The 23,347-nt window shown below is 36.2% G+C and overlaps 5 protein-coding genes across 9 annotated transcripts in view; 3 read left to right on the forward strand and 2 right to left on the reverse strand.

Annotated features, from left to right (window-relative positions):
- The first annotated feature begins 577 nt into the window (after positions 1-577).
- LOC119073433 (spatacsin) lies at positions 578-6,730 on the forward strand. Its single transcript, XM_037178911.1, has 8 exons — positions 578-2,114; positions 2,181-4,295; positions 4,372-4,552; positions 4,627-4,745; positions 4,811-5,603; positions 5,664-6,141; positions 6,207-6,368; positions 6,425-6,730. The coding sequence occupies exons 1-8, from the start codon at positions 753-755 to the stop codon at positions 6,621-6,623; spliced, it is 5,409 nt and encodes a 1,802-aa protein (XP_037034806.1). The 5' UTR covers positions 578-752; the 3' UTR covers positions 6,624-6,730.
- Positions 6,731-6,957: 227 nt separating this feature from the next.
- LOC119073189 lies at positions 6,958-8,191 on the reverse strand. The gene is made up of 2 exons (XM_037178496.1): positions 7,637-8,191; positions 6,958-7,218 (listed from the first exon to the last, which is right to left on the reverse strand). Exons 1-2 carry the CDS (start codon positions 8,093-8,095, stop codon positions 6,958-6,960), a joined length of 720 nt encoding a protein of 239 aa, XP_037034391.1. The 5' UTR covers positions 8,096-8,191.
- A 383-nt stretch (positions 8,192-8,574) lies between these two features.
- On the forward strand, positions 8,575-10,265 carry LOC119073552 (putative uncharacterized protein DDB_G0282133). Of its 3 annotated transcripts, none has more exons than XM_037179107.1 (3): positions 8,575-8,687; positions 8,978-9,949; positions 9,983-10,265. In XM_037179107.1, the coding sequence occupies exons 1-3, from the start codon at positions 8,640-8,642 to the stop codon at positions 10,148-10,150; spliced, it is 1,188 nt and encodes a 395-aa protein (XP_037035002.1). In that variant the 5' UTR covers positions 8,575-8,639; the 3' UTR covers positions 10,151-10,265. The 3 variants fall into 3 exon arrangements, with proteins under 3 accessions (XP_037035002.1, XP_037035003.1, XP_037035001.1); XM_037179108.1 differs by having other exon boundaries at positions 8,978-9,924; positions 9,976-10,265; XM_037179106.1 differs by having other exon boundaries at positions 8,978-10,265.
- A 3,603-nt stretch (positions 10,266-13,868) lies between these two features.
- Positions 13,869-23,347, reverse strand: part of LOC119073496 (alpha-1,3-mannosyl-glycoprotein 4-beta-N-acetylglucosaminyltransferase A) — a 33,018-nt gene continuing 23,539 nt past the window's right edge. For all 3 annotated transcript variants that reach the window (XM_037179007.1, XM_037179009.1, XM_037179008.1), the window contains 5 exons: positions 22,272-23,105; positions 15,859-15,989; positions 14,508-14,809; positions 14,172-14,430; positions 13,869-14,086 (listed from right to left, as the gene is read on the reverse strand). In XM_037179007.1, the coding sequence (XP_037034902.1) occupies positions 14,057-14,086; positions 14,172-14,430; positions 14,508-14,809; positions 15,859-15,989; positions 22,272-23,105 (1,556 nt within the window). In that variant the 3' untranslated portion in view covers positions 13,869-14,056. The remainder of the gene's footprint in view (positions 14,087-14,171; positions 14,431-14,507; positions 14,810-15,858; positions 15,990-22,271; positions 23,106-23,347) is intronic.
- Positions 18,053-21,553, forward strand: LOC119073581 (caspase-3-like). The gene is made up of 5 exons (XM_037179152.1): positions 18,053-18,310; positions 18,381-18,479; positions 20,619-20,812; positions 20,875-21,171; positions 21,290-21,553. Exons 1-5 carry the CDS (start codon positions 18,117-18,119, stop codon positions 21,493-21,495), a joined length of 990 nt encoding a protein of 329 aa, XP_037035047.1. The 5' UTR covers positions 18,053-18,116; the 3' UTR covers positions 21,496-21,553.

Consider the following 23,347-nt stretch of genomic DNA (forward strand, 5'->3'; position numbering starts at 1 on the left):
GTAATCTGAATATACATAATTTCATTTCGTTTATATATAAAATACAGATAAAAAGTCTGCGTAGCTCTAATATATAGTATACAATTCGGAAGAGCTAATAACATATGTTTTTCTGTCAGTGATCTGTAGACACTGTTTCGTACCGGTGATCTCGAAAATCACTAGTTCACTTCCGTACAATTTTACTGAGTTTTTTGTGGATACAGCACACAGGGGGACTCGTCAGGAGCGACAATTTCAACATTGCAAGTAATAAGTTCGATTAATCGCCTAGCCGGTTGGCCTGTAGAGGCGTCACATTTTCTTTATAGTAACAACTTCACATTGATTTATTCCCACGAAATGTCACAGCAGTGAAGTTTGTTCATGAAAAAATAATTCAGTGACAGCAGTCTTTTTATGAAGAAAGGTACTAAATTGTAATAGATTTTACCGTTAGTTTCTAAACTCCATTCTCCTAAAGATTACTCATCTTCTTTTGAACAAAAACTCGAATTTAAAATTCCCGCCCGAAATCATAGGACGCAGTCTTTTTCTACTATACATACTACGCCATAATTGCCATAATTTTTTTGTTATTGTAAAAACAGCTGCAGCTGTCAAAACAACTTTTTTTTTGTTATGATAGTCAATGAAATAATCTGGCTTTTTGTTATCATATTTCCTTCGTCGCGAATTAATTTTAGTCCACTGTTAAAGTTAAAAATGGGCGTTGTTTTATTCTACATGTTAAACCACTAAAAAAACAAGCAATGAACGCAGCTGAAAGAGACTTTATCCAGCGAGGATGGGATGAAATGTCGAATGAATCAATTGCTAAAGATGTTGCAACGAAAGGGAAGTACATCAACTTGGCAATCAGCTATTTGGCGAAACGATTGGAAGTTCAAACAATTCAGGAAGCGAAGACATTCTTTCGAATCGAAGTTAATAAGTACGTGGAGAGATTGCTGTTGAACAAACAAGTATTCAAAGCAGAGCATGTCCTGTCCAACGTGAACATAAATCCAAAATTTTATTTCTATGAATTTTACGAAAATTGTGACAACAGTGAAGTGAGGTGCTCAATAGTCAATTATCTCAAAAAAACGTTGGCTGATGCTTATGACCGCGAACATCAACAAATCATAGTCGAACTAAAAGCTTTAAAAATGGTCCAAAGCGACGAAAAGTTGAGAAGTAAATATCCAAAAGTCCACGCTCTGGAGCAGTTCAAAGAACTTGACGCGAAAACGCAAAAGGAATTATTAGCCGATGTTTGTTTTTCGTTCAAGTGCAAGTTGATTATCGAAGAATTGGATAAGCATATAACATGGAGTTACTTACTCGATCACCAGTTGTCTGCTCTGCTTTGTTCTTGGATTCAGTCCATCGGTGAATCGTCGGAAAACTTGGCTAGACTGGACGTCACATTTGAAAATGTTTTGAAAAAGAAATTTTCTGCGTGGGATATCGACAGTGAGATGATTGATCAAATTAAGCTGCCAAAGTACAAACTCCCCGATTACCTTTTGGATTGTCTTGCCAAGAGATCAATTTTTATGAAACACGAGGAGGACAACACTGAATTACTGGTGAAAAGATTATTAAGCAGTGAATCTGTCATTGAACACAGAGAAATGCTGTCGTCTAGACCTCATTCAATAGAAATAATCAAAAGAATTTTGGATAGAAAACTCATACCATTTCTGATTGAAGAATGCATCAACGTAACCGATCTAATAGATGTCGCGCCACTATATCCACATGACAAGGACGAACTAGATTTGTGCATCGGACTGAAGCAAATTCCACAATCAGATCTAGCCACAATGTCAACGAAAACTATGGAATATCTGATGAAAAAAGACCCTCAGAAAGACTATTCGCTCGTCAAACTCATGAACACACTGTTGCAGGACAAGTCAAACGCAGAAATACCGTTGCCAAGCGATTTCAAAGATATTCCAATTCTTGCAGCAATTTTTCAAAAATTTCGTTCGTCTGCTGGTCTAAATGATTTTACTGTAACGCTCCAAGATTTAGTAAGGCGTTTCGTGGGAGTTGATCTTGACTCTATCGGTTTGGACGCTGGAGAGGAAGGCCTGAATTTTTCGAACGAGTTGTTGTTTAAGGTTTGCTTGTTTTTAAAACCTTTCAAACTCACATTTCCCTAAGTATTTGCTTTACTTACCTTCCAGAAATATTGCCACGGAAGAACATCGAAACTCAACTACATCTACTATGTAAAGCAATGTCGAAGTTCGTACGCAGTGTACGAGTTTCTTATCGAGCAACTTTCGTCATTTTCCAAAATAACCGACCAACAGATAATGTGCGCGTGCAAAACCGTATCAGAATTGGCAATCAACAATTTAGAGAATGATGAGGTCGTAACACATTGTTTTGCCTTTATGGAAATGCTTGACGTGAATACAATGCATCTTAGGGCTTACGTGAAATGCTTGAAATTGATCAAAGGCTGTTCGGACACGATTTCGTCGGAAGGAGAATCTCTAACCACGTCGTTGTTGGAACGTGTGATGTTAGTCAAGCTGAAAAGGGATGAACTATCTATTTGTGATCTGCACGCCGCGCGTATGGTATTTGAATTGAAAAAAGAGAAGCTGCCAACATCATTTTTGCTTCATATCGCCGAGACCAAGGGATGGTTTCAGATGATCGTCTTTGCAACGTACTTCAACTATAGTTTGGAGCAAGTGATATTGGTTTGCGATCAGGCTTTTCATGGCACCAACCTCGGTATGAATCTGAAACGAGCTCTTCGGTGGGAACCTATTCCCGATAAAACTAAGCGTCGCAACAGTTTAACTTATCGGGAAAAGCGGAAAGCGTTAAATAAGAACGAAATCATGGTCACGAGTGGCGATACGATGTCATCGTCAATTAGTTCAACGGAAACGATAGAAAAACTGAAACATTCCTCTTCGAAATTCATAGCGGATGAAAAGGATCTGTTTGCGGTGATCATACAGAGCGTTGTGGACGTGAGTCCTGTTGGTAGTGAACTGTTATCGTACGACAAATTTCTAGAGCTCTTGAAAAATCCACGACAAATGCAATCCACGACACATCTAAATTTGTTACGAAACGCAATTGATTCACAGCGTCCGATCCTATCGGTATTGGCTGCATTGAGTAGTCAGTTCAATGTTCAGTATTGTTGGGCCACATGGATGATAACTGCCATGGATTCGTATCAATTGCCGAAGGAATCTTCCGATATCCAAGAACTTTCGAGAGCCCTGATTGAGTTCAGTGTAATTAATGGATTCAGTCGTACTCTGCATCATGGCATGGCGACTTTTTTCCCAGACAGTAATTTCAACATGTTCACAGAATATTTGCTGAAAACGAAGTTGCTAGACTTTTCAACTGACACTACCGACTTACTAGAGAGATATTTCCAAGAACTGAGCAATAATGACGTCGAACTAATCTGTCTGAACAATGACAATCATCAAATTCTAGATTTCTCAGTTGTACTGTTGGTGAATCATTTGCAATTCGGATTTGAGTCAAAAGAATATCAACGGTTAATGTTAGCATCGTTGTGCCAGTCTGGAATCGATTTCAACGACATTATCGACTTTTGTTTCGTCAGTTCCATCAATGAAATTCTTACTTTTACTGATGTGGAAATGGACATATCGTCGTTCATAAAAGGTCGACGTAGCGACGATGAAATGAAACGGGAATACGAACGGATCTGCGAACAGTTGGTGGTGAACCACGAATTCTCGAAAGCGATGACAGCGGCGGATTTGTTTAATTTACCGAAAGACAACATCATCTATGAGAGTTGGATATGGAATTATGAAATGGATGACACATCCGATTTGGATCGCTACGACCGGGAAAGTGATGAATATTCGCTGGCGCCCGATATCGTGATCAATTTTTACATTCATGTGGCATCCGATCTTGACTATGACAATCCGAAAAAGTATAAAATTTTGAAGAAAATATTGGATGTCATCAAGAGGCATCATCTGTTCCCCAATGAAGGCTTCGATCGTGATCGTATTGAATACGAAATGGTATTGAGTTTTTTGAGAAGTCCATTGACCATTGACGACATTGAGCTGTATTATTCGGAATATTTCGAGACCATCATGTCAAAGGAGAGATTTGTTTTGTACAAATCATTTCTGGATTTGAAAGAAATGGCCGGAATTGAACAGCTTACAGTTGGCAATAAGACACCGCTCGGGGATGCAGAAATCGAAAAATTGAATTCCATAATGAATCGTTTGTTGGATGATGGTGACATTGTACAAGCTCTACGGTTACAGGTAATTTTTCGTGGCTGCTGGTTTCGGAAACACCTAAAGGACATTATAACTAAAACTGTTTTTCTTCTTCCTTCAGTCGATGTTCAATCATCGTCCCCTCGATTTGCATTATCTCGTATTTTGTATGGCGTTAGCTGAAGGATTGGCTTCACTCTATGATCTTTCCGTGGAACAACGGAAAATGCTGAGCGATGGCGTTAAGTTGGCTTCATCGAAATTCAATCGCAGAACGTTGACATCAACCAGATTAAGTCAAAGTGAGGGTTCATTCAGTTACGGCGATCTTTGCCGACAGCTTAACAGCGCTTACTTTATGCTCTTGTACTTATAGCAAGTTCATCTCCGTCTTCGTTACGACCACCTGCTCTCGATTCATCAGACAGTAGCACAACAAACGATTTTGAAGAGATTCCTTCACGCGAAAGGCAAGATGTTCTGGAAGCGCTTCAGGTAAAAGTTGTATTGTGAGTAACTTAACAGGAAAGATAATGACTAAAGTGTACCACAATTTGCAGAGTTTAGCAGCTAGAATAAACCACGGTACGAAAATCGGTCATCGTATTGCTATGACGAGTCAAGCTGCAATGTATCTGGACAAGGAATATGTGGACGTTTTGAAAATAAAAGATCCATACCTGCTGCTTCAAAGTGCAATTGATGAAGACTGTCTGAACAAACTTGTTGTGATGAATGATATAATGACGTCCATGGAAATGACCCACGCGGAGATAGCCGATTTTTTAGCCGAAAAAATTACAATTTCGATTATCGTGTCACGATTCTACCTCCTTCAGTCACCGCCACCGATTAAAGTGCCCATTGGTCAGTGCTTGCTGTGGGGCTACGATCTGGACAAAGAATTCCGCTTGTTTCTGGAGCTTTGTCCAAACACATCGATGCTGGGAAATGCAATTTTGCAATATTGTGATGCGTTGAAGCTGTATCGAAGAATTGATCTCAAAGAACTGGCTGATGCGGATATTGATCAAGACACTGAATTTTTCGACGGAGTCAACTCAATATTGGAGAAGATTCGGGCAACAATCGGACGGAAAGGATTGTCGCATAAAAAACAAAATACAATCAACGTTGAGCTGCTGATCAAAGCTCATGAATGTTTCGTTCATGAGTGCTACATGGAAGGTATTGCAATCGTATTACAGCGTACCAAACAGCTGAACAGCGTCCTGACCAAAGCCAAATCATGGAACTTAATTGTGAAAATGTTGACTGGCATCGGGAGATATCGAGACATGTACTACTGTTTCGAGACCCTCATCAAAAATGAACAGTTCGAGTCGCTTCTTGGTGAGTCCGACGATTACATTGCATGGTTAGAGCAACGAACTAAAATACTTCTTGTTTCAGGTCAATTCGATGACGACAAATCGAATGGATTGAAGCAGGCAATCATTTCATATTTAAACGAAAACTGTCCCGATGCTACCGATTATTATCGACTAGCTGCGGTTCATTTTTCAATCTACAAGGAATTGTCTCAAATGTCTGAAAACAATGCCAAGTCAATTGTCGCCGAAGTTATCACTTTGCATGAACAGAAAAACGACGACACCAATATTCGATCGCAGGACGAGGCGTCTATTACATATTTGAAATGTGACCCAGTTATTACCGCCTCGCTGACCATAGCAATGGACGAGTATGCGAATTCGGCCGAAAACTATTTGTTTGACAATAAGTTAAGCTTGGCACAGCGAGCTGCCTACAATGCTGAACTGATTGCCCTACAAATTGATTTAAACAATCGGGAAGGCGAGAGATGCATCTGTGTGCTAAACATTCAGTCTGAAAATGTGTTTCGCTGGATCGTAAACAATAATCTCAGGTGGGTGATGTGAGAGCTTTACCTTTCTATATCATGATTTCTAACTGATACGAATCCGAAATCAGCGTACCACAGTCCGAGATCTTAGGTCACGCCTACCCGTACGAAATCAACTGGACAGAAGCGATATTCAATCAATACATCTTGCTGTCGAATGAAAAATTTCTGGTCGACTTCTGTGATAGGCATTCCATAACTGATGAAATGATCGAAAATCTGGTCAAAAAGTGAGTCAATGAACACACAAATTCTGTTCGTAACTGATGATTGAAACTCTTTGCAGTTTTCAAATTCAAACAAACATAACCGCCAAAATGGAGCAGCACATATCCAATCTGGTCGAAATGGTCGAATCCGTTACAATGCGCTATCGTTTGGCATCGTTATTGGGACTGAAACGTTTGATTGCTCAGCTGATAAACGAAAATAGTTTGTTCTATTTGAAAGATACGAATTATGGCAGAAATGAGCCGGGAAATTGAGATTGTATCGCCTAGCGTTTGTTATTTTGAACTTCCATTACTTTATATCTCAGAGCATTTTGTGATTTCGAAATTTTTCTTTTAATAAAAATTTGTATACCAAGCTCTGTGCTGCGTCTTTGCTATTGACATTGCAGTAATCACAGACCGGAAAATAAATTCTTTATGAACTGGTTTACCGACCAAGTGATGGCCAGAAACGCAATTTTTTTAAAGTAATAAAGAATGCACATTGCAACGGTAGTTCGATGCAATACTCTTAAGTGACTTCGAAATTCATAGAATTAAACCAGCGGAACAAGCCTTTTTAATTAAATTAGAAAACGATTTCTAATCAGGAGCTTTGAGCTGCATTTTTCAGAAGACTTTGCATTTTTGCTTCTCCTCGAACAATCGTGTAATCCTTAAACTGCTCCTTCATTGCAACATGAATTCCGTCAACAATTCTTTTGTATTTGAATTTCAAGCTTGGCTTTTTGCTGTGAAGACCGGTCCAAGATAATTGTTTCTGTACCGAGCGCTCCATTACGGTATTAAAGATCGTTTTTATGGCAGAATTAAAATCGGTTCCCCCAATCAATTTAATGTAGTCCGTCTGAAAGCGTGAATCATCGGTTATCGAAGGTCAAATTATCAATAGCAAGTTTGAACATTAGAAGTAGCAGATTCGATAATTATATGATAATGCAACGCACCATGTACAAACACCAAAAAAAGTGACATGACAAGTATCTGAAAGTGACAGATAATGTATGAAGATTTCAATTTTATTTTTAGCAGTGTAAGTCAATGGATGACACACTGTCCGAGCGTGGTATCTGTAATCTAGGTATGCATCTGCATGGTGCGTTGGATAATGCCGTTTATAAAAAGTTTCAACCTTCTCAACTCTTTTACCAACAATAATGATAATGCCAAACTTCGAGCTCTCGAGATATCTCACTAATTTTATCAAAAGGAGTAACAGATTTCCCATCAACTATGAGCTCTCTAGACGAAGATAATGTACGTACCCATTGCAAACTGCGGTTGGCGATAAAGGCTAACAACCAATCCAATTCATCTAGTGATTTGCATGGTAATTTTTTCATCAGTAGATTCAATGTTTTCGCGGAATTATTCGGATTGCGAACATCATTGGCTGCCTGGGCCATTAATTGTTTCGTTTCGGCATTATCAACCTTTAGCTGTTCCACGCACAAATGCAATTCATTTCTGGCTGCAGTTTCCACTGCCAAATCCCTTTGCACTTGTGCAACGTCATCCTTTAGCTTTCTCACCTCAACGATAATTCCAGCTACTGTTGGGTCTAGTCTTATGGACACTGGGAGTCTCTTTGGTCGTTCGTCGACTTCGATCGGCATTTTACACGCAGCATGTCTGGACACCTTACTCACTGGAAGTTTTTCCGTCCGGTTGTCGACTTCAAATGGCAATGTAAACGTGACATGTCTGGTCTTCTTACTCGCCATCGTCTTGTATGATATTGTAAATGGTAGCGGGGATGTAAAAAGGAATCGTATGAAAATAAACGAGGGAGTTAGTCGATGAATATGAACATTGAATGTTGGCCGACACAAGTAAAAAGTCAAAAAAACGCTGAGTTAACTAGAGATTGTACAAAAAATCCGACAACGTAAGTATACAATAAGCGCCTAATGCTTTCCGAAGTTTATAGTGAATACCTTAGAATACAGATTCTTTCGCAAAGCGGATGAATTTTAGAACTTTTCTTCAAAGTTCGGAACGCTTCTGTACATTCTCATAAGACACTTGTCTAGAATGTCTACCTCTATTATAAGACATTACATTTAAGAGTTACAGCTTAAACTTTGGCTGCTATAGTTGACTCAATGAACAGTGAGTCACTGGGTCACTCCTTCTATCATCACAGATATTTTTTCTTCTAAATAACGTATTGTTTGAACAGATGTCTACAGGTCTTACTGAAAGAGTACGTACTCATCTAACGCAATTTTTTAATCGAGTTAGTTCTCTGTTAATCGTTAAAATAAAATGAAGTGTCCGTACGTTTCAATTATTTTCTTTGCATTTGCTCTGCAAGTAAGTCATTCCTATGGGTATCGGGAATCTGGCACACGGTGCCAAAAGAACGCACTTTTAAACTACGTAAAAGGTGACTTCACACACGCAAGTTTATTGCTGCAAATGCTTTTTAGCCATGTCATCGACTTAATAACTCCTTTTACAAAATTTTGGTATCGAAAAATCGTGTGCGAGTTCACCTTTTACATAGTTGAAAAATGCGTTGTTTTAGTACCATGTGCCATGTGCGTGGGGTAACGCCTGACTTTAACCATTTTTGATTCAACATTAAAACTAAAATTAAATAGGTAGCAAATGCAGCGCCAACCTATAGTATCGGTGCAATATTGGATGAACTATTGGAAATTAATATTCGAATGAGTGACGTCATTCTGCGAGCTAAGTATGAATATGGACAAGTTCAAGCCAACGAATTAAAAGACACACTTGGTAAAATTGTCATTCACAAAAGTCCGTTAACCAATTCATATGAATGGGTAAACGATGCAAAACAACGCATTGATTCTATTAAAGCGTTTGCAACATCTGATGGAAGGGACGTAACTGATAGTACTCCGAAAAACGTAAGATCTTTGTTTGGGCGGACATTCGATGCAATAGGAAACCAATGGAATAATTGGTTTAATAAAAGAAAAATCATGGATATTAACGAAAATGGCTTCAATGGAAATGGGTTGATTGAAGATGATGATAATAATAATGTTCTGATTGAGCCTTGTGACGTTCTGATAGACGATCAAAATGTGAATGGCGATATTTTCCTGAAAGAATCTATAGACTCAACAGACACGGTTTTTACAATCAATAACAATTTATGTGACATTGATTCAGACAATGCTGAAATCTACTTTGAGAACCAAGATTTCGTTAATCAGGACACAAATAATATTGATGTAGGCACTGCAGATTCAGACAAGGTTAATTCAGTAAGCACCGATTTAGTTAATATCGAGCCAGACAATACTATATCAGGTAATGCCTTCCCCGTCAATCTCGACTCAAACAATTCACGTAACACCGCCTCAGAGAATACCACTTCCAGCAGTGTCGACACGTACAATACCGTTACAGGTAATCCCTACTCAGAAAATACCAATTTAGGCAATGTGGACGAAACAACCAATTCCTCCAACCTCGAGTCAAACGATACCGCTGCAGGCAATTTGGACTCAGAAAACACGGACTCGGGAAATTCCGGCTCAGATAATCAAACAGAAGAACAGACTACCGACAATGAACTGACTACTGGCAACGAAAAGGCTACTGGCAACGAACAAGATACCTGCGAACAGACTACCGGCAATGCACAAGCTACCGACAATGAACAGTCAGGCGACCAAGAAGCGAAGGCCGACAATGAACATGAACAGAATTGGGGGGAGGAAACCTCCAATGATGAAAGCAATGATGTAGGATGGTTTGAAAGTGCTATAGACAGCATTGTAAATTTTTTTAGTTAAATTTCAATTTCATTTCTGTTTGAAACATTTGGTGAAGATTTTCTAACACGTTTTTCTAAGGAAATATGGTGCGTAAATGGGAGTGAATCACATTGAAATACAAACAAAGTAACTCCACGAATGTTGTTTTTCTTCTTGTATGATTCAAAGCATTTGTCTCACATTACCATTTGAACAGGTGATGGTTTTTTTTTGCTCGATTATCACAGTTGTTATTTAACAAAAACCTCTAAACAGCTTGAATGCCATCGTCACGAGAAAATAAAATTACAAAATTTGAAATATTTTTCGAATGTATCACAATAGTGTGAAGTTTGTAACCAGAGCTGAGGAATTTCATCGTTGTATGTTTACGCTGGGGTGACGGTTTTGATGGTATTCTAAGACCATTTTTCCGAATTCTAAAACGATTTCTTATTTCGTTTGACATAATTTGAGTACAGACGTTCGCATTTTAAACAAGTCCAATCTAGGATCACAACAAATCAATCAACGTGCCCGAAGTGGTAGAGTGTAATTAAAGAACAATGACCGCTTTGACTCTGACCCAAACATTGGTTTCTGTGCTTATCTTTCTTCAAAACATTTGTCATGAACTATTTGTCAGAAAAGAAATACGACAACTGCCCTGGATCGTCTGTTCGGGAAGGGTTCGCTCGTTTATTTTTAATTGAATTAATAATGCTCGGCCATTGTCTAATATAAAAGTTAAAATTTCCACAAAATTTTCCAAAATTTAAGTACATTGAGTCGTTAAAGTACTTTCGTGGGTGAAGAGCAGAAACCATTTCATGCTTCATCGAGTAAAATGCAGATTTTTTATCTTCTACCCGCCACCAACAACGCGAAAGTCCTATTCAAGCCGTTTACGGACCAATTTGAGATTACTTACGTTTCTAAAAGAAACTATCGGGCTCGGCCTGGTTCGTTAAATAAAAACAATTTTGGAATTTTTTACTTGAATGTTTTTATAATATTGGCTCGCTGGGTACACAATAATTCATGAGCTAAAACACAGGAACTGCGTCACACATTTAGTCCTTTATATAACAGTTAACAGTTAATTTGTATGTTTTTAACTTACATAGTTTTGTCGGGTTCCATTTAGTTAAACTTTGTTATTTTTCTCTTATGCGGTTTAGGTTTTTATTAGGTTTGGTGGTTTTTTATAAAATGACCCATTAAATTTAAACTAACATTTAACATTCCTTTTGCATTTTTTTTACAATTGATTAACACATGAGTTTTCTGATTATTTTCTTCTTTTTCGTCGCTTTTCTTTTTTATCTTAAAAATATTTTATAAAGCATTTTTGGCCTTATTTAATATTCCATTCGCGCATACACCACCTGTGTGTCTTCCTGTACCGGCATTATAGCTTATCCATTAATTAATTAGAGAAACAAGATATTCGATAAGTTAAAACCCCTTGGAAATTAAATTTTGGAAACTCAACAGATTATTCTTTTAATAAAATACAAAATGTACACATTCATATAACAGCCATAGTCGGTGCAGGAAACTTTGTATTAACCGAACTCTTAGAAATGATTTAGAGCTCAAAGAAACTTTTGCGTGTAAAATGAATCCGTAGAGATATCACAATTCTACATGTGTTTGGTTCATTTATCCTGTCTTTGACGAAATTAAAACGAACTTTCGTAAGTTTAAGTGATTTGAACAAAAAAAAAATTTAACTCGCTACGGAATTACGATACTGGTTGAATAATGGGCCCACTACCAAAATCAAAAACTTTGGATATTTTGAATTTAATTCAATACGAAAGCTACTAAACTAAGCTCAAAATAAGTTTCCAATTTATCTTGGATTTTATTTGTTCTATTCGTTCCAATCATTCCACACTTTAGTTTCATCGCACAAGTGAACCTGGTCTTCTTCTTCTTCTTCTTTAAGCAAAACTTCGCTTACATTTTGGTATAGGTCTCTTCCAAGTCCATTCAAAATGTCAATCGTCATCCACAGAGAAGCCAACACAACCTCACTTTGAAGTTTTAACGAACAAATTTGTATAAGTTGCGGTTATGTTTGCTTCTGTGGATGACGGTCGGTTGTTTTCGACCTGTCAAAATTCGTTTTTACCGTACGATGGAAGAAACCTATAAAATTACACCATCTGAGATTATTACACAGATAGTTTGATTGTACAACCAATTTGCGATTTGCAACAAAGGGTGCGACACGTAGTGGAAATATATCGAACATACTTATGTCTGGCATTCCAATTTTTCCAACATAGAAGGTAGTGACATCTGTTGAATGTGAAAAGCTGTGAGAGCTTTGAAAACGAATTCGAAAGTGATGTGGAACAATAGGGTTGTTCCAAATAACTGTAAACACGAACTTTGACAACCAGAACAACGACGATTTCATCCACAGAGATGTCAAACTAAATGTCAAACTAATCATTTGCAAATTTTCCGATTAAATTTTTGTCAAACTGAAAGATGAGGTTAGCTCGTCTTCTGTGGATGGAATTTGACATTTCGAGATGACCTTGGAACAAACCTATGTTGTTTTCGAACGAACATAAATAGTTATTTGTGTATCTGTTTTGGACGATTGTTTTTAGGCAATTTCGCGAGTTGTAGCCCGAACGAAGTGGGCTACATGCGAAAGTGCCTAAAATCAATCGTCCAAAACAGATACTCAAAAAATTTTTCATGTAAGGGATCGAAAACCCGAGAAAAATCTCGAAACTCCCTCATTTTCGGCCCCGACACATGAAAAAGTTATTTTGAGTTTAGTTTATGATCGTAATTCACCAATTTTCACTATTTTCTCTGAATGAATTCTGTAAACTGAAGAAGAAAGAATCAAAATCAAAATCAATCTTTTCAGATGAATTGAATGAAAAGATGCAAAATCGTAAAATTTATCGAGGCTTAGCTGACAGACTTTAAAACGGGAGCAGACTTTTTCGAAAAATTGACTTTAAAGAAATGCACTAGCCGTGATCAAAATGTAATCTTTAAACCATTGCTGGTGCGATCGAAGCACTCTGACAGATACAATCAGCGATACAGCAGTAATAATTGTGCCAGTTAGACTAGCTAACTATAAACAGCCTCGATGAAGCTGTTTAGCTAATTACGGCAATAGCTGATGCATGATAAAATATTGATGACATAACTACCGTAAATTACTTCAAAATAACATGAATTTCTACAAAAATGGATTGTTTATTGTCACTCAATCAGATATTGAATGGCGTAAGTGCAAACTGACACATATATTAGACCATTTTCCAACGCCACAAAAATCCATTATAATTTATCTGGCACACCCCTAAATTAAATTGTATAACCACCAAGTGCGTGTCGTTCAAATTGCACGCTTGCATAGTTGCAATTGCATTTATGTTAATAAAGGAGTGCCGGAGGACATAATCCACCCGGCAATCATGATTATGATAAATGCTTAACGTCAACCACACCTACATTAACAGAAATATTTGAGAATGCTTGAAAATGTGATTCACTACACGACGATAAGCGAATCAATTCAAACTGAGTTGACCTTATTCAATGCAAGAAAAATTGCAAGAAAACTATTACCAGCGTTACGAAGGGTATAATCTGAATCAAGTCCAACAGAATTATGAATACAAAAGTTTCCAGCTGTGACTATGAAAGACCAGACCCCTATGACTTGACACAACAAAGTTCATTGATCCTTAAATTCCTAACTTAGTCATCATTTCCACCATTTTAGTTTTATTATTTTACCTCATTTTTCTTTTATAAAATTATCACAGTTTTGTTGAGATTAGTCTTCATTGTTTGTTTTTTCGTTTGCGGCATTAGTTGTTTCAGTGGCATTTTATTGATTCTACGTTCTACTGATGCCGCCGTAAATGGTCGTAAAGAATTTAAATAATTTTTTGGTCATCTGTTCATTTTATCCTGAAGCATTATCTGTATTGCGTAAGAGGAAAATCGATTTCAGTAATTAATTGAAATTTTGTTGTTTTCATCCTCTCGTCAAGCATTATATACATACCTCACTTAAAATCGCCCAGTTCTCGCTGTCGCTGTGCACATGTAATCGAATTTCTTTTATCAATCCAATTTGTGGTTCAACACTACCTTCAGCAATGCCCAATGCATTGAAACTTCCTATTATAAGAAATCCATCAGCCGTTGAATTGAATGTGCTCCAGATGGGTGAATTCTCTGGTAACGATTCCGGTAACACTTCAATGGTTGTGTTATATAGCCGATCAGATGGATGTTCCGTATTGCCACTACGGAACAAATACCTATTAAAAAAAAGAAGAGACAAATCCCATTTAAATGGAAATCGTTAAGGTTGGTGAAAAACAATGTTTTTTTGTACTTTTTCAAATTGTACGGCTTGTTGAATATAAATTCAATCAAATCGCCTGGTTGTGGTAGTAATCCCCAGAAAAATGATTCGCCCAAGTATGCTCGTTGTATGGTATGTCCTTTATATGGTGTTATACCAGTTTTAACTGTGGCGGCTGGATTATTATGGGGATAAAATGCTGGAATCTTTCCAAATTGTTTGTCTTTCAATTTCTGAACTTTTCCCTTAAGCGATGATGTTGTGCCTATGTGTTGAAACAGCGATGGTTTATAGTGGAGCCAAAGTTTGGATTTTTCTTGTTTGCAATGTTTCTGCATGGAAGAAAAAGAAGAAAAAAAATTGTTAAAAATTGGGTTGTGAATACAGCTACTTTTATGATGTTACACATAACGTCGTATAGATTTTGATAAGCCGTAAATTCGAAACGCATTTTAGAGGAAACATTTTACAATTTGGCTTGAACAATGAAAATTGTGTCCGAGTTAAAGTTAAAATCTTCGGTTGACTCGAATACCATAAAAAGATATACAAAATTTGGGAGTAGCAGTGGATAGGCAAACCGACTGCTATATGTGTAAGTAATAACCATATAAACAGAAACCAAAGAGCAAGACTAACGGTCACAGTTTTAAATGAAAATGTGTTTTCGTCCTTTCACGTTATGGATTCCAGCCCTTTCCAATAGAACATTCTAACGATTTGCCCATTTTAGGTTGCGTAACGAAAGCGATCAGGCAAACACTTTAAATCTGCTGAGGTAATAAAACAGGTCTGGTCAACCTGGAGCCTAAAGTTCAGATCATCTCTAAATCTCATTTGTATTGATGCTGAATGGACATTTTTTACCTGACCTGAGTTTATCTGCAATCTGAAGATCAATAAAAACTCTGGTAAATGTGGTCATATTTCAGGTATATCTGAGATTTTTCTGACCTGATTTACCTGAATTTTTCAATATTTTCAGATTTCAGATAAATTCAGGTCAGTTCAGTTCCGACTTAGACATTTTCAGGTCGACTTGAATTTCAGTTTGAGATCGCGGACTGGCCTGTTCCTAGTCTTACACCACTCACGTATCAACCAATCATTAACTGCCTTTTAAATCAGCTGTTTCAAAAGTTTTGAACAAACGCCGTGGGTTCGCATTTACTTTAGAATTTTTAAGCAATAACTCAAAATAACCCAATCAGAAATTTGAGACAGATGAAAAACTTCTAAATTGCTTGAAGAACCACATAATCCCCGATGTAGAACCGAATGAGAATCGTAATAAAAAGTTACCGTGATGAACGTTTACAGATTTTATTAATTAAATTTCAGACAGACTTCTAACTGGTAATTACTTATTCCTACAACTTACCATATCCTTTTCCCAATTACAAACTTTGGTGTAAATCAAATGCTCCAGCAACCAATCAACTGGTTTATCGTTGTAGAACATTTGGAAAAATGTAATTAACCAGGGTAATTCAGCCGATTTAAACATTTTTCCTATGAGAAAAGGAGAAATAAAAAAAACTTTATGAGTACGTATAATTTTCAAATGATGCTCGTCTGTATGGTCTGTGTATATGTTGTAAACGTAGCATCAGACAGAGTATATTAGCAGCATGAAGGATTTTTTTTATCGAATTTCATTTATATTTCACCGAATTCGATTTTATTGCGGAACCAGAGTGGAAAATATGTGAATTGTTAAGTATGAACACCACGCTAAGAGCCTTAAAATTTGCTATGGTTATGGTATAATAACGCTAGGTAAATATACGAGCTATAAGGAACACCTGTATATAGATTCTGTCTACTTAAATTTTTCGTTCTAAAGAAATACAACTGTGATTCAAAGCAAAATTGTAAAGCTTTAAAAAAAGCTTTCGTGATCATACTTTGCTCATTCACAACGAGTCAATAAAAACGTTTTTTGTTGCATTATTCATCTAAAATTTTCAAGCAACAAATGCCATGAATATTACATAAAGAAATAACACAAAAACCTCATTTATTCAAATATTTGATTCACTGAAAAGAAAATAAGAATCGCAGCATTACGACAGCTTAAAATTTCTGTTTTTCAGTGATTCTTTCCAATTGAAAACATTAAAATCTGCAATCAATCCATCGGAAAAATGTTCATCCGGAAATTATCAATAATCCATTTTTTTCCGTTCCAGAAACATTTTGAATTGTAAATCATGGAATGACAAACGGAACATACATTTACTTCCTCAACCAACATAAAACAGCATAGGACGAAGGAAAACGCCAAAATGGAATGGATTTCAGATACATTCTTTTTCACAATACGTGCATAGAATATTTACCGCACCGACAATGTGATGGTGGAACACAAAACACATCACAACTTATTTTCGTAGTTATTACTTATTCATTTTATCAATGTGTAGGCGTTTCCACATCTGGTTATTGAGAGAAATTAAATTTGAATATTCTAGAACCGAAAAAATAATTTGTGTCACAAAAGCTTTCGAATTCAACGGAGAATAGTCCTTTTGTACGTTCATGACCTCTATGAAACATTCATTTCCATTATTCATGTTTAATAATTAATATTGCTAACACCGTCTCTAACATACTGTGTTGTCGAGTCAAAGTTTAATTAATTGTATAGATAGAAACGATACCCACTCAATTAGTTTCGGCAACTTAAAAGTGACAAATATATTGTGGAACGGATGGACTTTTCAAAAGTAGAATTTGTTCTTGTCAGCTCAGATTTCAGACGGGACTTACTTATGTCAATAATTAACTATCTGCTATCGACAACGGTGACGTTAATTAGCGATGAGCTTTAGCTAGAAGTGACAAACTAGGATTTACTTTACACAAGTGAAGTACTAGATTCGATAATTTTGTTGCGACTGCTAAACGCTTGTCGTTTCTAAAAACTCTGAACCTTTTCATTCTTCGCGATACATGACGAGGTAAATAATGCTCTTAGTGATTTTTTTCTCGTCTGGGTTTTCGTGTCGATAAATATCAAACAAAAAATATTGCATGTGAGAGTGTGATCAAAGGGAATTAATTTGACAACCCACAATGAATGTTGAATAAATGTGTAACAGTAAAAGCACTTCATTATCAAATTATATTTGGTTTAACGAAAATGGAAATATTGTATCGATTTGTACTTACTACACATTTGATAATGATTGAGCTTTCAGCTAATTTTCGAATTAGGTTCATTACTCAGAAAAGTTTGGTCTTCAAGTTGAAAACAAAATGTAGCACTCTAAATTATGATTCTATCGTTTTGAGTAGTGGGTGGCTTGTAGCCCACGCCGACGGCTTTGTTATAACGGACTTAGAAAGGACATAACTGAGTAGATTGATCGAATTCTTTAGGTTTTATTGTTGTTTAAATATTGGTATGGAACGAATATTTGAAAAGAAATATCACGGTCACAGTGACTTTTGAGAATCTGTAGATAAAATTTACTTTATACGACCTGGAAGAGAGAGGTTTACACAAATACAAATGTTCGAACGTTTTATCTTGTCTTATCATTTTTGTGGATTATAAATTTCTTTCGATTTTTTTTTTGTAATCAGTCAACAACATTCAATCGATACAGTCTTACTTTTATACGATTGCTGACAATGTCGAATCCAAACACAATCCGTGTCGGTAGTGATTTCAAAGGAGTGTCGAAGGGAAAAATTAATTACGGCGGGAAGAATAGTGTTACTACTAATTCTGACTCAAATTCCCAACCAAACGTTAACATCGGTAGTACATTTGAGGGCACTCAAGAAGTACAGAGTGAAATAAACTTTGCTGAAGAAAACCAGCTGTAAGTTCTTATCTAATTACAATTTTATTACTATTGTTGCATCAGACATATTCTTTCCTCATAAATTCAGAAATGTTGCAACTCAAGAACATACAGACCAGAAACCAAATTCCGAATCAAGTGAACCTTCAACTCCAAAGGTTAATGCTTACAAGTTGGAGCCTAGCGAGTAAGTACTTAGATTTAATTTGATTGTTATCCATTTCCGCCTGTCGATTACTGTGAATTACTCTGACTCAATAATCTATTTTCGTACATAATGGCACGATAATCCAAGATATGATTGTAATTGATAATAAATTTCTTGTTTTTTCTTTTTTAAATGAAGAGCATGGTAGAAAAGCGAAATTTTTCACTAAAACCATTTTTTGACTCCTAAAAATAGCCACATTTCAAGTGTTGGTTGGCCTGTTAACACTGAACTTCTATTGGAATTTTCATGATTTGACATGATTTCTTCATGGACAGATATTTATTACGCACTTTTTTTTTTGATGCAACACAATTTTCTTATCGTCTTCTTAGCTATTGATTAATGACTATTGACCATACTTAATTAGTACTAATAAGCGTTAAAGTAAAATCAAGTTCAATTTTTCCGTCGGCACAGAGACCTTCGATGAGCTTGGAATTACCTTGGTCAAAAAATTCTTGCTTAAAATTGCATACAGACCAGAAGTCGTGACGTCACAATGGCTTTCGTCAATTATATCGGGCCTAATTATTCACACTTTTTGATCAATGTTATTTACAGCATGAAATTATAGACTTTATTGCCGACAAATTTGCTTTTGTTTTTTTAATTTTTGTTGCAGCAGAGCTTCTAGACCGTTAAACTAAACTTCTAAACTAAATGAATGAACTATGGTGACAAACAAAAGACTAATTTTTAATGAGTAGACGACGCGTTTATAATGTACTTTACCGATTGAGGTTTACTGTTTCCATTACAAAATGACGTTACGAAACTATAAATTTTCCCCATTTTCCCGACAATTATCTCCTTGCAAATTTGGACATTTTCCCCACATTTTTTAAGGAAAAACATAAAATTAACCGTGTGTGTAATAGTATGTAATTTTGTTAAAGTTGAAGAGTTAAGTAATTAAAATGTACAGTACAATGCATGTCAGTACCGGGCGTCTCGGACTTTTATGAAAAATGGCCTTTTTTCGAAATTTGCTGGCCTCTTTTTTCGATTTCCCCGAAGGGCCTTTTGGTAGCCATGCCGACATATTGTGCGTGTACGTTAAAATATACATTAAAGTAGCTAACCATTAACATTTCAAGGGCAGCACTTGTTGCACATTTTGATTATTTTATATTCTTCGTATTACTTGAAATAGATTTTTCCGGAGTGATAAAGTTTAGTTAATGAATCAACATTTCTTTTTTAAAGAACTTCACGCATTGGCAGCATCGTTTACAATCAGTAAGTCAATTATATGCAAATATTACATACTATTGGCGACGCAAACCTATTCTCCCTTTGAATCTGCAATGAATCAGAGAGTCCAAACAGTCGTGAGAATAATTTTTCAAATTTGTTTGCGTATCCAATAGGCCTTATAAAACGAACTAAAACGTAAAAATGTTAAGTCATTCATGCACAGTTTTAGATCGGCTTATAAGCTGCCTGATTACTTACATTATGAATTTTAGTCAATTCTTCAATTTAATTACTTTTGTGTGGAACTAGATTTGAAGATACACCAAACATATTCTGGGGAATAGGATCCGTCACTAAATCCACAATTGTAAGGGGAAATGTTACGAGCAAATTAATTTGTCATGGAATAGTTTCTGGACAACATCCAGATATCGGTGATGTTACTGTTGCCAAAGATATTAAGGGTAACGTCAGCTTCGATTCAGATGTTAATTTATTGATCTGTCGAGATCAAATGTGAGTGTACACAGTGTACACCTGATAAGTTTCAACTCATTGTCTAGATTTTATTACTTTTTTGTATGTTAAGGAACAACGTTACATTCAATAAGGATATGGAATTTACTGCGAGCAACTTAACTTACAATGGAAATGTTAATGAACGACCACCTAAAGTTATCGGCGATTTCAATTTTACTTAAGATATAGTGACTCACTATTAGTGAGCGATATTACTATTTCTCAAGATATATGGTGTGATGCCAGTTTCAGATGTTCAGATGTTAATATCGAAGATCAATAAAAATGTTTTCTTTTTCACATTTAATTGTTGATTATTTTGCCTGTTTATACTGTTACTAACAATATTGACACAGTAAAGGTAAACCTATGTTATCATTTACCTTATTTATGTTTTAGATTGAAAGACCTTGGATTTAGCATCAATGGTCACATGACAATTTTCAATCAAGAGTTTAAAAATGCAAGATTTTTTCGTGCCGGAAGTAGTAACGACGTGGAATATTTGACAACTACATTCAGAAAACTCGGCATAGAACCATCAGTAAAACCTGATCTGAAATACAAAGACATTGTCAAGGAAATTGAAGCGTGTAAGTAAACAAGTCAGGTTCACTAAGTTACGATTGCAAGTTAAACGGACGCCTTGTTTTAGTATCAACAATCGATTTCTCCACCTATAAACTATTCGTGTGTGTCTACATGTCACATGGTCACAAAAATGGATTCGTTTCTGCAGCAGATAAAGAATTTAATCTGAGAAATACCATAATCGACCCAATTATGGGAAACAAAAGTCTGAATGGCATTCCAAAGATTTTTATAACGGTGGCATGCAGAGGAGAGCACAATTATGAGGAGAGTGATAGCGTGGAATTCGATGGGCATATTACAAGTACGGCAAATGGCATCGATTACAGTAACTGCATAATCAGCTACAGTACTTATGAAGGTAAGAAAACTCGACATGGATGGTATTGATAAAGTTCGTTAATTGTGATCTAAACTCAAATTTGTAATTTGTAACATAAGACAGTAGTGGTTTAACGAGATTAATTTGCTCCTTCCAGGTCATGTTTCCAAGAGAAAGCGTGATGGGACTTACTTCATACAAAGTCTTTGTGACAACATCAATGAAGACAATGGTAATGCGAAAATTCATTCACTCTTTGCCAAAGTAAACGGGAAATTAGCCGAAATGTACAAGCAGGTTCCAGTGTTTGAAACCTCAATGGGTGACATATCCTTCAAAGATCTAGCATCCGCTTCGAATTAGGTCAGCCATTATGGCTAATATGGGCGTTCTATTATTTTAACTTACAAATCGTCGATTTCAAAAAATTATGAAGAAACTACAGTCTACGTAATACAAACTGAAAATTAAGTGGAACTCAAATGTTGTCTAATTTTGGCTAAATATAATCAGACATGGAACTTCGTTTGATTTAATGTCCATGAAGAAAATCGGGAGAGCGTATAATACTAAATGAACCATGTCTCGACCCTCAAAATCATGAAATTAGTATCTAACCCTTCTGCCACTTTAAAGGCATTCCTTGATGTGCTGATGCTACACTTTTTAAAATTTAATCACCTACTTATTAACCTGGATGAAGATTAACAAAATACCCTTAAAAATGTTCATGTCTAAGGTAAATGGTATACAAATTAAAAGAGTTACGTGTTAGCTGCTGAGTACGAAACCTAATAAAATGCTAAAAGTGAAAAACTTTCGACGCAAAGAAATTTTTCTTTTCTTTATTATTTAATACAACGAACGAATTCATTTGTCTTCCCTTTATTTTATGGGTTTTTGGGTTGGGAGTATTCATCGCTCGTACGGTTTCGTGTATTTTAGCAATTTGTATATATTATCAATGGATGTGTCTCTGTCGCGTTATCTTTACGAAATATTAACAAAAAAAATAAATTTCCGCAGACATAAATTGTTTCTGAATATTATTCCGAAAAAAATGGGTGTTAGGTTGGATAATATAACGGATTTTATGTGTGTTTTCATTCAATAAAAATCTATAAAAAAGGATAACTCACCGATAAATCCTAGCTGACAGAAATCTAACACGAACCAAGCATCTTTTCGAGCCGTTTTTTCTACAGCAAATTTTTTCATGATTGTAATGAAACCTCGTTTAGCCAAAATATCATCCTCTAATTGAACGTAAAATGTTGCTTTCGGCTGCGAATAGGCCATCAAAAATGCAAAATCTAAATTTTGTTTCGAACGCCATTTAACACGTTCGGGTGGGTCATTCAGTGTTTGTCGTAATTTATCCATATTTGGATAGTATGATTGCGGCGGACTTAACACTTCGATTAGACCATTTTCAACATACATACTAAATCGGACTTCGATTTGCTTCGCCACCAATTGCACGTATTCTAGGTCCGTTTCCCCAACAAAAACGACAATCATTGTTTCGTTTTGTTCCTCATCATCCATATTAGAAATTAGATTCTGTAGTGTGCCCATCAAATACGATTGTTTATCGCGCTTAACAGTTGGTACACCAAGCACAACAGAAATCCCTTGTCTACCACGCGACAATAAATAAGCTGGCCTTAATGAACTTGGATCATCCAGAAGATGGGGAAGGAAATGAAATGCAGTAGGTAAACGAAGACTAGATGGAAACCGTGGTGACGATGTCATGTTTCGTAATATTGCTCTGGTTTCTGGGCTTAAGGCGTCCAACAACGATCCATTAATTGTTACGTTAGCACCGTCACCGGTGCTTGGTGATAGTCCGAGGTATTGAGAGAGAATTGCTACATCTTCTTGACGGGAACGATACATCGATTCTAAATATTGTAGGCGCATTTGATACTCAGCCAGTCGTTGGGATAGTGTTTGTTCGGCTGATAAATCTGGAAAGAAAGGAAAGGAAAAAACGATAACTTAATATATTCTATTCAAGAACCAACAGTTTATTATTTGTAATACGATTGCAATACTGAATAGCATATTTCATGAACATTTAGACATCATTCAATGAAGTGAAGCACAAAGTATTTGACCCATTAGTTGACCCTACATCATTCTCATATCTTCGTAACTTTGATGGTTAAGAAGTTTATCTCCTGCAAGCTGATATTTCATACATTACGCG

Source organism: Bradysia coprophila, unplaced genomic scaffold (genome assembly GCF_014529535.1).
Source record: "Bradysia coprophila strain Holo2 unplaced genomic scaffold, BU_Bcop_v1 contig_138, whole genome shotgun sequence".
Lineage (NCBI taxonomy): Eukaryota > Metazoa > Arthropoda > Insecta > Diptera > Sciaridae > Bradysia > Bradysia coprophila.

What these genes read in the sequence shown, in the direction of transcription:
- LOC119073433 (XM_037178911.1), top strand. Translation starts at nt 753, where the DNA reads ATGAACGCAGCTGAAAGAGACTTTATCCAGCGAGGATGGGATGAAATG. An exon ending in CGAACGAGTTGTTGTTTAAG is followed by an intron (nt 2,115 to 2,180) that starts GTTTGCTTGTTT and finishes CTTACCTTCCAG; the next exon opens with AAATATTGCCACGGAAGAAC. An exon ending in ATCGTAAACAATAATCTCAG is followed by an intron (nt 6,142 to 6,206) that starts GTGGGTGATGTG and finishes ATCCGAAATCAG; the next exon opens with CGTACCACAGTCCGAGATCT.
- LOC119073189 (XM_037178496.1), bottom strand. Translation starts at nt 8,095, where the DNA reads ATGGCGAGTAAGAAGACCAGACATGTCACGTTTACATTGCCATTTGAA. An exon ending in CCAACCGCAGTTTGCAATGG is followed by an intron (nt 7,219 to 7,636) that starts GTACGTACATTA and finishes TCACGCTTTCAG; the next exon opens with ACGGACTACATTAAATTGAT.
- LOC119073552 (XM_037179106.1), top strand. Translation starts at nt 8,640, where the DNA reads ATGAAGTGTCCGTACGTTTCAATTATTTTCTTTGCATTTGCTCTGCAA. An exon ending in TCTTTGCATTTGCTCTGCAA is followed by an intron (nt 8,688 to 8,977) that starts GTAAGTCATTCC and finishes AAAATTAAATAG; the next exon opens with GTAGCAAATGCAGCGCCAAC.
- LOC119073581 (XM_037179152.1), top strand. Translation starts at nt 18,117, where the DNA reads ATGTCGAATCCAAACACAATCCGTGTCGGTAGTGATTTCAAAGGAGTG. An exon ending in TACAAGTTGGAGCCTAGCGA is followed by an intron (nt 18,480 to 20,618) that starts GTAAGTACTTAG and finishes TTTATGTTTTAG; the next exon opens with ATTGAAAGACCTTGGATTTA. An exon ending in CAGCTACAGTACTTATGAAG is followed by an intron (nt 21,172 to 21,289) that starts GTAAGAAAACTC and finishes TGCTCCTTCCAG; the next exon opens with GTCATGTTTCCAAGAGAAAG.